Below are 13,321 nucleotides of genomic sequence, written 5' to 3'. Positions count from 1 at the left end.
TAGCTTTTTGTTGTTTTTGTTTTGTTTTGTCTTAGGAGAAGGGTTATTTTGTTCTCTTTGTGGCTTTTCTGACCAGGAGAGGGTGAGTTTGTGAGAGGTGGGACAGTGAATATTTAGGGTTTTCTGCTGGTTTATTTAGTTCATTCTCCTCTTTAAGAATAGTAATGATAGTGTTGAGTTGCCCAAGATCATAGAACTAATAAGAGGCTCAAACTGGGACTTGAATTCAGGTCTCATGAAGCATGTCATTATACTGTCTGCATTGTTTGAGTTTCTGGAGAGAGTGGATTTTTAGGCTCTTAGTTTTAGAAAGAAAGTCCTTGTCTTTGTTGTTTGATCTGAGATTAAATAAGAAGACAGTGGTTATTAAAACTGACAGAGCAAATTAGGTAAAACCTAAAGTCTCAACCAGTGTGTGTTTTGGGCCCTTCCCCTCCTTTCTGGCTGTCTGGCTCTTTCCTTTGTGCTCTGTTCAGTGTTCTCCACTGCGTGGAGGTCTTTCCCACTAAATGAGGATTATGTAGTGATACATATGTAAAGAATTTTGAACAGTTTGTCCCAGGTAGAAAGCATTCGGGAAATGTTAACTATCAGCTGTTATTGTGGTTGTCTTTACTGTCATTATCATCAGCAATAGCAGCAGAATTTTCAGCTCTCAAATGCCTTTGAATATGACTTTAAGGTTCTAATTGGGGTTCCATCCTGAGCCTCCCCTTCCAGTTCTCCTTGTCCCTGTGTACACATGCAGGAGCACATGCATGAGAAGGCTCACCCCGTCTTCCTTCCCTCCTGAGTTCAGCAAGGCTGGCCCTCTGCCAGTTCTCTGTCCCCTCTCTCTCCTCATCGTGGTAGTTATTTACTCTGGAAGACTTTTGCTTCCCACCCCCATGGCATCACAGCTTTAGGAGTCTGCATTCCCCCATCTATTGTCAGCATCTGTTTTCCACTTCGTCTCACCTCTTGATGGGAAAGAGGGTGGTATTTTGACTTCTAGAGCAATAAAGTCTAAAAAATTTGTTTCTTTGAAGTCAGAGATCACTAACCAGGGTTAATGCCCTCTGCTGTGAGGTCAGCTTATTGATTCTCAGTTGCTTAATTAGAGCTGGATTTTTGAGTCCAGACAGCTGAAGGCCTTAAAGGCTAGCTATCTGCTAAAAACATGTTTGGATATATTTTTCTAAGTATTATGATTTGGAAAAACATGACTCATAGTTTTGAATTAACACTTAAACAGAATTGCAACCCTGTATCATTTTAATTTGGGTCCAATCTACTTTTAAAGGCTAACTTTAACACTTACCTATGCTATAAAACTGCTACTGTGGGTAAATGCATTTTATATGCTGTGTATATTACTTCAAATGGAATTTTGGAGCACATCCACTAGAATGCTGCTATTGGCCTATTCCACAGTAAATAGAGACTTAATTTTGAGTTGCCTTGAAGTTGTTCTGTAGTTTGGAAGGCGTATATTGTGTGTCTCTCAATCTGGTTGTGTCCCATGTGATGAAAAGCCTATGACATGTTCTTGGAGGTATTTAGTAAATTTGAGTGTAATGAACAGAGTTCACAGTCCTTGGTATTTAAATCTTTATGCCTCTGTTTTGTTCTGGATTCCACATAGTTAGATAATTGAATTTTTCCTGGGGCACTTGTTCTTAAAGGTTAGTTTTCTAGAACTGTGATTTCCAGTATGATAGACACTAGGTATACGTAGCTATTGAGCAATTGAAATGTGGCTGCTGTGGCCCTGAAACCAAGTTTTAATTTTTAAATTTAAATTTAAAAACGTGTACTTGATTTAGTTATTGTAAAATGTTTAAGTATGTTTGGAATAACTTGGGTATGTGAATCTTTTAATTAAAATATTATGTGCAGTTCTCATTGTATTTTGGAGTGTCCTCTTGTTGGAGATGTATATTCTTGATTTAAAGACTGAGTGCCTGGCCTAGGGTATGAGAAAGTGAACTGAATGAAGAGGGGGCTAGAGTGCTGTTGGTGCTGGCAGTACAGAGTTGGTGAGTCAGGCTACAAAAGGGGAAAGCAGAACACATCAGGGCATGGGGCATTGCATGTCAGAGCAGTATTGATACAGAAGTGAATGAAACTGGACGTAAAGGTTCATAGCAGCATTAAGCATAATAGCCAAAAAGTAGAAAGAGCCCTCAATTCAACTGATGAATTGATAAAACATGATTTTTCCGAAGCAGTAGGATAATTTTTTAGCTATAAAAAGGAATGCAGTCCTGATTTATGTCACAATATGGATGAACCTGGAAAATACGCTCAATAAAAGAAGCAGACACAAAAGACTGCATAGTGAACAATTTCACTTACATAAAATAGGCAAGCCCATAGAGCCAGAAAGTACATTAGTGGTAGCAAGGGGCTATGGAAAGGAGAGGGGAATTGGAACTAACTGCTAACTGCTAATAGCTCTGAAATTTCTTTCTTGAGGTGGTGGAGCTATTTTGGATTTAGATACTGGTGATGATTACACAACACACGTAATGAATACCTAAAAGCCACTAAAGCTTACACTTATGTTATATCTCAGTTTTTAAAAATGTTAGAACTAAAAGTGTTCATCCTCCCTCCAGGAGCTCAACAGACGGGCTTGGAGGTTTGTGCATGACAAGTAATTAGTGTATACCAACCAATGAGTGCACTGGTCATATAAACACAGAAGCACAGAGTTGGAGGGCTTAACTTAGTTTTGCATGATCAGAAAGAGTCTCCCTGGGGCTGGCATTGTGGCATAGAAAGTAAAGCTGCCACCTACGATGCTGGAATCCCGCAAGGGTACCAGTTTAAGTCTCAGATGCTCCGCCTCCAATCCAGCTCCTTGCTAATGCACTTAGGAAAGCAGAAGAAGATGGTCCAAGTGCTTGGGATGCTGCTATCTATGTGGGAGATTAGGATGAAGCTCCTGGCTCCTGGCTCCTGGCTTTGGCCTGGCTTAGCCCTTGCCATTGTGGCCATTTGGGGAGTGAACCGGCAGATGAAAGATCTCTCTGTGTCTCTGCCTCTTTTTCTATAACTCTGACTTTCAAATAAATAAGTTAATTAAAAAAAAAAAAGTCTTCACAGAGCCTGTATCTTTAAGGAGTAGATGGGATCTGGGATTGATTCACTCAAATTTAGTTGCTTACTTTCTGTCAAGGTCTCTGGGCCTTAGATAAGGGCAGTCTGCCCAAGGGTATGTCTTTTGCTAAGGGTCTGTACAGATAAAGGCATAGAAAAGGAAAGAATACTCCAGAAGCAGGGATGCTCTGGGAGTGGGAAACTTTGACAAGACCATGCATTGTTCCCTGGTTGAGAACACAGTGTCCTCCCACTAGTTTCAGCAGAAGGCATCGATTACAGGGATCGATAGAAACTGGAAACAGAGTTGGCTTCTAAACCCTACATTAGAACTGGGCCAAGGATGATGGCTTTGCTGCCACAATCAGGAAGCTAGCTAGCAGCTTAGGGAATTGGAAAGCTGATGGCTATAGCTGCTGATGAGGGAACCACACTGCTTCTGCCAAAATTGGGAAGCCCTTTCTGTAAAGCCAGGAAGCCACTGTGACAGCTGGTTGCCCTAGAGCCAGGCTGTTCCTACTTTGATTCCCCACAAACACAATAGATCCTTTGTGTCCTCCTCCTCTCCTCCCTTAACTGTTTCACATTCAAAACTGCAGCAAATGTATCTGATTGGTAGAAAGTAGCCCTCAGGAGCCTAGGTGCAAAGGAGTGTGAGGAATAGGGTCTTAATTTTCTACCCTCTGCAATATAGGTGGATGAATAGTGATTAAATAAATACACAGAATCTGCCATAAGGTCCTTTGTAAAATTTGTGTGGAGACCCAGAATTTAACCTTGAACTAAGTCTGCCACACTTTTAGGCCAGTGGATGTATGCCTAAGGGATGGGCACACTGCCCAGCAGTGACTTCTCGGTTTCTCCAGTTTCATGACAAGCTTTTACAAAGCCAGGCAATATTTCTTCTTTTTCTTCTTTTTTTATTTTATTTTATTTGAAAGTCAGAGTTACAGAGAGAGAGAGGAAGAAGTCTTCCATCTGCTGGTTCTCTCCCCAGATGTCTGCAATGGCTGGGGCTGGGCCAGGTTAAAGCCAAGAGACCAGAGCTTCTTCTGGATCTCCCAAAAGGTGGTACAGTCCCAAGCACTTTGGGCAGTCATCCATTGCTTACTCAGGTGCATTAGCAGGGAGTTGTATCAGAAGTGGAGCAGCCAGGACTCGAATTGGTGCCCATATGGGATGCCAGTCTGTAGGCGGTGCTTAACCATCTATGCCACAACACCATCCCCCAGGCAATACTTTTGAGTCATTGAGTTTTGCAATTTTTCACTTATGTGTAGTGTATCACTCAGCGAACATTGGAAATACAAAATGGACACTATGAGAAACAGTGACTTGATCAGCTCTTGTCCTGACGGTTGATGTACAATGTAATACTTTATCCATTTTAGTATTTTTTTTTTGTTCTAGTACCATTGGTTGAACTCTGTCATTAACACACAATTATTCTTAGGTGTTTAAATTTTAACTGAAAAGTGATCCCTGTTAGGAATTTGGAAAACATTATGCTGAGTGAAATAAGCCAATCCCAAAGGGACAAATACCACTTGTTCTCCCTGATAGGTGACAACTAACTGAGCACCAAAAAGGAAACCTGTTAAAGTGAAATGAACACTAGGAGAAACGGTGACTTGATCAGCCCACACCCTGACTGTTGATGAGCAACTTAATATATTATACCTCTTAGTATTTTTTTGTTTGTTTGTTCTTCTTAATACTTTTGTTTGAATACTGTAATCAATACACAATTCTTCTTAAGTGCTGAAACTTAACTGAAAAGTGATTGCTGTTAAATGTAAGAGTGGGAATAAGAAAGGGAAGAGATGTGCAATTCGGGACATGCTCAAGCTGACTTACCTCAAACGGTAGAGTTAGAAACATACCAGGGGATTCCAATTCAATCCCATCAAGGTGGCATGTACCAATGCCATCTCACTAGTCCCAGTGATCAATTTCTGTTCACAATTGATCATAATGATAGGACTAAGAACCAAAGGGATCACATAAACAAGAATAGTGTCTGCAAATACTAGCTGATAGAATAAAAAAGGGAGAGAATGATCCAACATGGGAAGTGAGATACACAGCAGACCCATAGAATGGCCGATGTCCTAAACAGCACTCTGGCCTCAGAATCAGCCCTTAAGGCATGCGGATCCAGCTGAAAAGCCCATGAGAGTATTTTAGGCATGGAAAGCCAAGACACTCTGGCAAAAACAAACAAACACCTAAATGAAAGATCTCTGTGAGTGAGATCCCAGTGGAAAGAACAACAGGTCATCAAAGAAGGAGGTACCTTTCTCTGAAGGGAGGAGAGAACTTCCTCTTTGACCATGGCCTTGTCTAAATATATGATCAGAGTCGGTGAACTCAGGGGGCTTTTATAGCCTTGGCAGCTCATGACAAGAGCCTAGGGTGATTACTGATGCCATAAACAAGAGTGTCAATTTGTTAAGTCAACAACAGGAGTCACTGTGCACTTACTCCTCATGTAGGATCTTTGTCCTTAATGTGCTGTACATTGAGATTTAATGCTATAACTAGTACTCAAACAGTATTTTTCACTCTATCTTTCTGTGTGGGAGCAAACTGTTGAAATCTTTACTTAATGTATGCTAAACTGATCTTCTGTATATAAAGAGAATTGAAAATGAATCTTGATGTGAATGGAAGGGGAGAGGGAGTGGGAAAGGGGAGGGTTGCGGGTGGGAGAGACGTTATGGGGGGGAAGCCATTGTAACCCATAAGCTGTACTTTGGAAATTTATATTCATTAAATAAAAGTAAAAAATAAAAAGAATTATTGCCCTCGCGGGCACCGCGGCTCACTAGGCTAATCCTTCACCTTGTGGCGCCGGCGCACCGGGTTCTAGTCCCAGTCGGGGCGCCGGATTCTGTCCCGGTTGCCCCTCTTCCAGGCCAGCTCTCTGCTGTGACCAGGGAGTGCAGTGGAGGATGGTCCAAGTGCTTGGGCCCTGCACCCCATGGGAGACCAGGAGAAGCACCTGGCTCCTGCCATCGGATCAGCGCGGTGCGCCGGCCACAGCACACCGGCCGCGGTGGCCATTGGAGGTGAACCAACGGCAAAGGAAGACCTTTCTCTCTGTCTCTCTCACTGTCCACTCTGCCTGTAAAAAAAAAAAAAAAAAAGGATTTATTGATTTATTGCCCTCAAGGAGAAGGATACTGACCAACAACCAGACAGTTGAACCTAATTACCATCTGGTAAACAAGAGGAACAAGATGCAGAGATGGACAGCCCAGGGCCACACATGTGTGCTTCAGAGAGGAGGCAGCTTTAGAGCTGGGAGGCAGGGGGTGTGGGGGTGGGCTGCTCAGTGTGTGCAAAGTGCTCTATTCATTCAGGGAAGTAAGTCTGTAAGTTGAGCTGCTATAGATGAGGCTAAATAGCTGCTGAGCAAGACCATAGTAGAGAAGCCTTAACGAAGCTGCTGTGGAAGAAGTCCTGCCTTCTTTGGAGGGAGAGGCTATATTGATAAATGCAGATCAGGCCAGTGAGAAGTTGGATAAGGAATGAACAAGAAGAGTGGGAGGGGAGTGAGGCCAGAGGCCCCAGAGCCATGGAGGCAGCACACTGCCCCGGCAGTAAGGCACTGTGTGAGCTGGAGCACAGCGAAGCCCTTCATTTGTTTTTCTTAAAGGGTTGCATGTAACATTATTTCCTTACAAACCACTTGAAGGTAGGTGAAGCTGCATGTATTGCATTATGCTTTTTGTTTTAGGCTGAATGGTTTTTGTATTGTTTACTTACTTTTTATTAAAGCATAAATTAATTTGAGCCAGAAAATAAGCTAATTTAAACTTAAGCGTGTTTGTGTGTTTCTTTGAAGTTCAGGTTGCTTGTAATAAGTGTGCAGAATTATTGACATCATGCTTGGGTTGTGTTTGAGAATAAAAATTGTGCTGGACTCAAAATTATTAAAATGGCCACTAGAGAGCATGTTCTGCTTGAACAAACATTTTCACATTTGTTTATGCCAGTATTTTTAAGGCTCTTAACTGTGGCTTTAGAATACAGTTCCTGGTTCAAAGAAGTAATGATTACACTTAAGGAAAATGTTCTACTCTATACTATCTGAGGTTCATATAGCAAATGGAATGGCTAGCCATTTAGTTGGAAAAACAATGGATTATGTGTGTGGTTAGGCACTTGTAACATTTTCTCTAATCACCAGGTAGCCTAAATTGTCTTTGGTAACTTTTGTAGAAAAATCCAACCAAAATTCATTTGATTGAATTTATTGTGGTTTTTGAAGATGATTGAATTTTCCTTTTTTTGTGTCCTGCAGGAGATATGGATTTAGCCGCCAAAGCAAAACAGAGAAGGTAAGAAAAGCATAGATAATGGGAGAGAATACTTGAAATTGAAAGATGGGAGCAAACTTTCCCCATGTCTACATTGTTGGACCTTGACAAGCTGGGCAGCAACTCCCTTGGAAGCCCAGGGGGAGTGGGATGTCAGGCTTGACGCTGACCAGGCCCTGGTCGCTAGGCAAGCCTGTGTGAGAGGGATGCGTGCGAGGTCCCTGCATCTCCATCCAGCTGCCTCTGCAGACTGGGAGCCAAAGTGGCAACTCATTTTGGGGCAAGACGTAAATGGTCAAAGTCATGCCACCAGGATCTGCTGAGGCCACCTCGTAGTTCAGAAAGTGTGAAGGTTAAGTCCACTCTTAGGGCTCACAGAGCATGCCTAATCTGGTGGAAGAGACTGTAGACAGTGTGTGCCCAGGTTGCTAGGCAACAAGATAGAACACAGTTGTTTCTTACAGGCCTGTGTGCTGAGTGTGGAAGAACCAGGTGAGTCAGGATGAGGTTCTCTAACATCACAAAGGAGTTTGAGTTCTGTTAATTTTTGTGTTTGTTGATCTTAATTGTTGGCAGTAGGGTAGACACATAAATCTTAGAGTGCCAGACCTTTACTATGTTCCAGGCCTTTGATTAAGGGTTCTACATATATTTTTCACTTATTCCCCTAACAGGTCTATGTGAAGTGTACTTATTCCTGCTTTTCAGGTCAGAAAACTGATGATCGAAGAGTCTCAGTGATTTGTCTAAGGTCACATAGCCCTAAAGAGTCATGATAAGAATCTGAATCCACTTCGTCCTGATTGCAAAGTCTGTGCTCATAACCCCTCATTCTAAACAGTCCAGTTCCAGCTACAGTGGTCATTGGTCTCTTAAGAAATAGAGTCTTGCAGCTTAAGATCTGTTCATAATTGCTTCTCTCACTCCCACCCGACCCCCAGATTTCCTTAAACAGGACACCTTCCTGCTGTTCTCTGCTCCCCTCTGCTTTTCCTGCTACACAGCCTTCCTCTGCTTCCTGTGGTGATTGTCTCCATCTTTGGTGGCCAACCAGGGTGACCACAGTCATGTTCTAAAGCTGAACTGACTAGTTTTAGATCCTCATTCCTCTCCTTGATTTAATTGTTGTATTCTGCTTCACAGCATCTATTAAATAGGGGCATTCATTGTACCTAATTCACAGCATTTTTATGAAAACCAAAATGTAAATGATTTAGAATTAGCAAACACAATGTAAACATTTAATAAGAGCTACTATCATTACTAGTTCATTGGCAATTAGTCACACACTGATTATGATATCTTCTTTTTTGGTTTGCTCATTTTTTTCAGATTTGTATTGTCATTCAACTACATAATCATTTCCTCTGGAGCAGGGTATTTTCTAGATTTGAGTATGTCACGTGTCATCTGGTTTATAGTAAGAGTTTGATATATACATTTAATTTGATACGTAATTTGTCTGAAGATAATGTGTATGTGACTGCATTCTGAAATAAGGTATTTGGATTATGGCTGGAAAATCATGAGATGTTCATGAGATAGTATTCCAGTTGGGTTTGTCTTGTCATTCTCATGTCCGATGGCACATTTGAATTGAAAGGCTTATCCCCTGTAGCCATGTCTAGGCAGTTAAGGACTGAGGATGTTCTCATGGGCAATGGGAGACTGGTTATAAAAAAGTATCCTAGAGTTGGGATGATTCAAAAAGGGCACCTGAGAGTAATCATTTGGCACATTGGTAAAGACAGAGTTTGGAATGCCCACATCCCATGTCAGAGTACCTGAATTTAAATCCCAGTTCTGCTTCTGATTCCAACTTCCTGCTAATTCATATCCTGGGAAGCCTCAGATGATGGCTCAAGTACTTGGGTCCCTGCCTCCTATGTAAGAGACCCAGGTTGGGTTCACAGCTCTTGACTTTAGTCTGATCCAGTCTTGACTGTTGCAGGCATTTGGGGAGTGAATCAGTGGATGAGGAGTTATCTCTCCCTTTTCCCCACGGCTGCATGCATGTGTCTGTCTGTTGTTGTGTCTTTAGATGCATGTTTGTCTCTCTGCCTTTCAGTTAAACAAAAATTATTTTTAAAAACTCTAGACTTTCAACCTGTGTTTGAGGAAGACTAATCTGCATGAATGGTGTGGTACATTTAGAACCTGAAGTTGGTTCCAGGCATGCATCTTGATCACCAGATGAAGCAGTTTACATTTTTATTCTTCAGACCTGTGGTTTTCAAGCTTTTTTCCTTATCACTCTCAGCAGTAAAAATTTCGTTTTCCATGATGATTCAGTATATACATCCCGAAAACAAAGATTTCACTAAGCAGTAACTAACCTTTTACTACCTACAAAGCACTTTGTCATGTTCTGTTCTTTTTATTTATATAGACACTAGTCATACTTGCTAAAATGCTTTTATGCCCTACTAATGCGTCTTGGCTGGCAGTTTGAAGAAATACTCCCCTAGCAGTGATCTGCTCTTGAAAGTGTTAAAGCAGAGGAAAGGCCCTCTTAGAACATGAGGATAAGTTTGGCAAACGATACTGTTGATTTAATCGGTGAGCAGTTTGGAAATGGATGCAGGCATTCACCAGTGAGAGGATGGACCAGCTCGAGGCTCAGGCCTCCAAATGGTCCAATCTCTTTTGGGCTGGTGCAATTCCAGCTGTGTGTTTGTGTGTTTTCATTCACAATTGTGCCTCATTGTATGTGGTTCTTTCTGTCCTGAGGCTCTTACTTCAATGCTAAGCTGTTTTCACATCTTCCTTTCCAGGCAGAGGACAAGAAACCCACACTTCCTGCAAGTCTGTCAGCTACAGAGAAAGCAGATGCCCATGAGGAGGATGAGCTTCGAGCAGCTGAAGAGGTGCATGGTCGATAGAGGCTATCTGAGGTTTCCGTTTAAGTCATTTGGTGGTTGAGGGGGAAGAGGGGATTTGACTCTCATCCACAGAACCAGCGCCTCCCATAGCTGGCTGCTTTGAGCTGGCCTTTCACACCTTCCAATTTCTTTTCATAACCTATGGTAAAATAACATCAAGGGAAATTAACCCTTGGATTTCACCCCTGAGGTCCTTGTATGCACACTGTTCCAGTGCTGTGGTCAGAATGCTCACTGCTGCCTCTCCCTATTCCTCTTTCAGCAGCGTATCCAGTCACTGATGACCACAATGACTGCCATGGCAAATGAAGAGGTGAGAGAGCAGCCCCTGGGGAGGGGAAGGGGAGGGTCTTGACACCAGCACCACCTGGCTCTGCTCTCAGGGAGCCTCCTACCAGAAGGCCCACATTCTGCAGCCTGCTCTGTGCTCAGCACTTGGTGCTCCTGCTCCTCAGGGTCTTCCTCCAGGAAGCTTTTGAAAGTATATGGTATTGCTCCGCCAGCGCCGCGGCTCACTAGGCTAATCCTCCGCCTAGCGGCACCGGCACACTGGGTTCTAGTCCCGGTCGGGGCGCCGGATTCTGTCCCGGTTGCCCCTCTTCCAGGCCAGCTCTCTGCTGTGGCCAGGGAGTGCAGTGGAGGATGGCCCAGGTGCTTGGGCCCTGCACCCCATGGGAGACCAGGAAAAGCACCTGGCTCCTGGCTCCTGCCATCGGACCAGCGCGGTGCACCGGCCGCAGCGCGCCGGCCGCGGCGGCCATTGGAGGGTGAACCAACGGCAAAGGAAGACCTTTCTCTCTGTCTCTCTCTCTCACTGTCCACTCTGCCTGTCAAAAAAAAAAAAAAAAGTATATGGTATTGCTGTCCATGGGGACTTCTAGGAGCAAGGCCTTCCTTCTGAGATGGCTTCTAGGCCTTCTGCGGAAGAGCCAGGATCAGTCCTGCCTCTAGATCCACGTTACACTCTATGCCAAAGGAGCCTGTGTCTCCTGCTTCCTTTCCACACCATCTAGGTGGAAAGTGGAATACTGTGTTTGTGGTTGCTCATTCCACAGCTCAAGGCCTGTACAGTGGTTTAGCCACCTGTGGTGAAGGGATTGTTCCTTTTGAAGCTAGCAAAGGCCCAGGCAATCAAGAGATATGTCAGGGGTTCCTGGATTCCTGACTGTCTCTCTTTTGCTCTCTTATCCCTCTGTGGGCTCTCCTTAGTGACACTTAAGAGGAGAGTCCTAGAGGTGGGGCCCTGACAGTGAAGAATGGTTTGCCAGGAACTGGCAGGCTTTGGGAGCATCTAGCACAGTCAGGGGAGTGACTTGGAAGGGAGCAGGTTAAGGCATTTGTCCTAAGGCTTGTTTCTCCCTTGTCAGTGAAAATGTGGGCAGAGGCCAAATACTGTTTTTCCCTGAGAATGTTGTCCATTTTGTGATAAAGCTCAGCGTGTTCAGCTTTTCTAGTTCTGTGAAAGACAAGGCCTTAAGAAGGTACTTTCCATGTCACTGCAGAGCCGTCTCACCGCAAGCTCCGTGGGCCAGATTGTGGGCCTCTGCTCTGCCGAGATCAAGCAGATTGTGTCTGAATATGCGGAGAAGGTAGGTACCCCCTTACACCAGTCTGTGCCTCAAGGAATGCCCTGAGGCTTTGTTCTCTTACTGCTTACCCTCTTCCTCTAGTAGTGATGGGACTGCTTATAATTCATCAGCCATGTAAGTCAACAGCATATGCACTGGCTACCACACAGAGACAGAAGCAGTTATCACATTTGATACTTTGATGCCTGAGGTGTTGCACAGGCATTTTTCCTTCTCTCAGGCTTATAACTCAGGCTGTCTTCCGCAATTGGACTGAGGAATGGAGTTCTTTGCCACTTAGGCAGTAAACCCCATAACTCAGCCAAGCCTAACGCAGAATTTTTTATTCTACTTTATTAAAAGAGTGTAGAAGGAACAAAAGTCTGAAAATCATATTTCAGCATTAGATTTTTTTCCCCGTCCATCCTAAGATAGGCAAGAGGACCTTGAATATTTCCAGGAGGCAGTGATTAATCATTTTGTACGTAACGGATTCCAGTCTGGCTGAGATGTACTACCAGTTAAATCAGATTTACAGGGCATTGTTTCACATCCCTCTTTCCCCAGCTGTACTCAGTCTGCTCCCTTAAAATGTGATGTCTGTGGAAGCTTCCAGCTTTACTGTTCTCAGAAGCCTTGATGACAGATTAGTTCTGCCCTGACTGTCTGTGCAGTATTGTGAAATGATTGCAGGAGTGCCACAGTCAGGGAGAGAATGACACCTGGAATCGGAGGGGGTGATCTGCAAACACAGCAGGTTGCCACCCTCCACTACTCCAGGGTCTCCTGTCCTCATACATATCTAGGGGTTCCTTTATCTCCCCACTATCACCACCACTTCCCTGGGAAATATTTCTCAGCATGCAGCATGGGCTCTCAAATTCACACATCTCACGGAATCCAAAGGGCCCACTCTTCCCATTTACCACCTGAGAATGGTGACACTAATCAAAATAGCATTTGAAGAGCCAGCGCCGTGGCTCAATAGGCTAATCCTCCACCTTGCGGCGCCGGCACACCGGGTTCTAGTCCCGGTTGGGGCGCCGGATTCTGTCCCGGTTGCCCCTCTTCCAGGCCAGCTCTCTGCTATGACCAGGGAGTGCAGTGGAGGATGGCCCAGGTGCTTGGGCCCTGCACCCCATGGGAGACCAGGAAAAGCACCTGGCTCCTGGCTCCTGCCATCGGATCAGTGCGGTGCGCCGGCTGCAGCGGCGGCCATTGGAGGGTGAACCAACGGCAAAAGGAAGACCTTTCTCTCTCTGTCTCTCTCTCTCACTGTCCACTCTGCCTATCAAAAAAAAAAAAAAAAAAAATAGCATTTGAGGGTTGAGCAGAAAAGAAATTGAGTTATTCTAAAAGTGCAAGTAAACTGGAAAGACTTGAAAATGCAGTTGTGGGAAGACAGATTAATTTACTGCTTGGAAAAGACAGAGTCTTGGTTCTCTACAGCACACACACCTGA

At 44.0% G+C, this 13,321-nt stretch overlaps 1 protein-coding gene across 2 annotated transcripts in view; it reads left to right on the top strand.

The window, feature by feature from the left end:
- The window catches only part of CCDC93 (coiled-coil domain containing 93), a 104,057-nt gene that overhangs the window by 33,104 nt on the left and 57,632 nt on the right, over positions 1-13,321 (top strand). Inside the window, exons 8-11 of one of the 2 annotated variants that reach the window (XM_017342634.3) lie at positions 7,394-7,430; positions 10,184-10,276; positions 10,557-10,604; positions 11,794-11,880. In XM_017342634.3, the coding sequence (XP_017198123.3) occupies positions 7,394-7,430; positions 10,184-10,276; positions 10,557-10,604; positions 11,794-11,880 (265 nt within the window). 2 annotated transcript variants of the gene reach the window in all.

Source organism: Oryctolagus cuniculus, chromosome 3 (genome assembly GCF_964237555.1).
Source record: "Oryctolagus cuniculus chromosome 3, mOryCun1.1, whole genome shotgun sequence".
In the NCBI taxonomy this organism is placed as follows: Eukaryota; Metazoa; Chordata; class Mammalia; order Lagomorpha; family Leporidae; genus Oryctolagus; species Oryctolagus cuniculus.
Note: the sequence above shows the minus strand (reverse complement) of the source record. Positions and strands in the feature narration are given on the sequence as shown.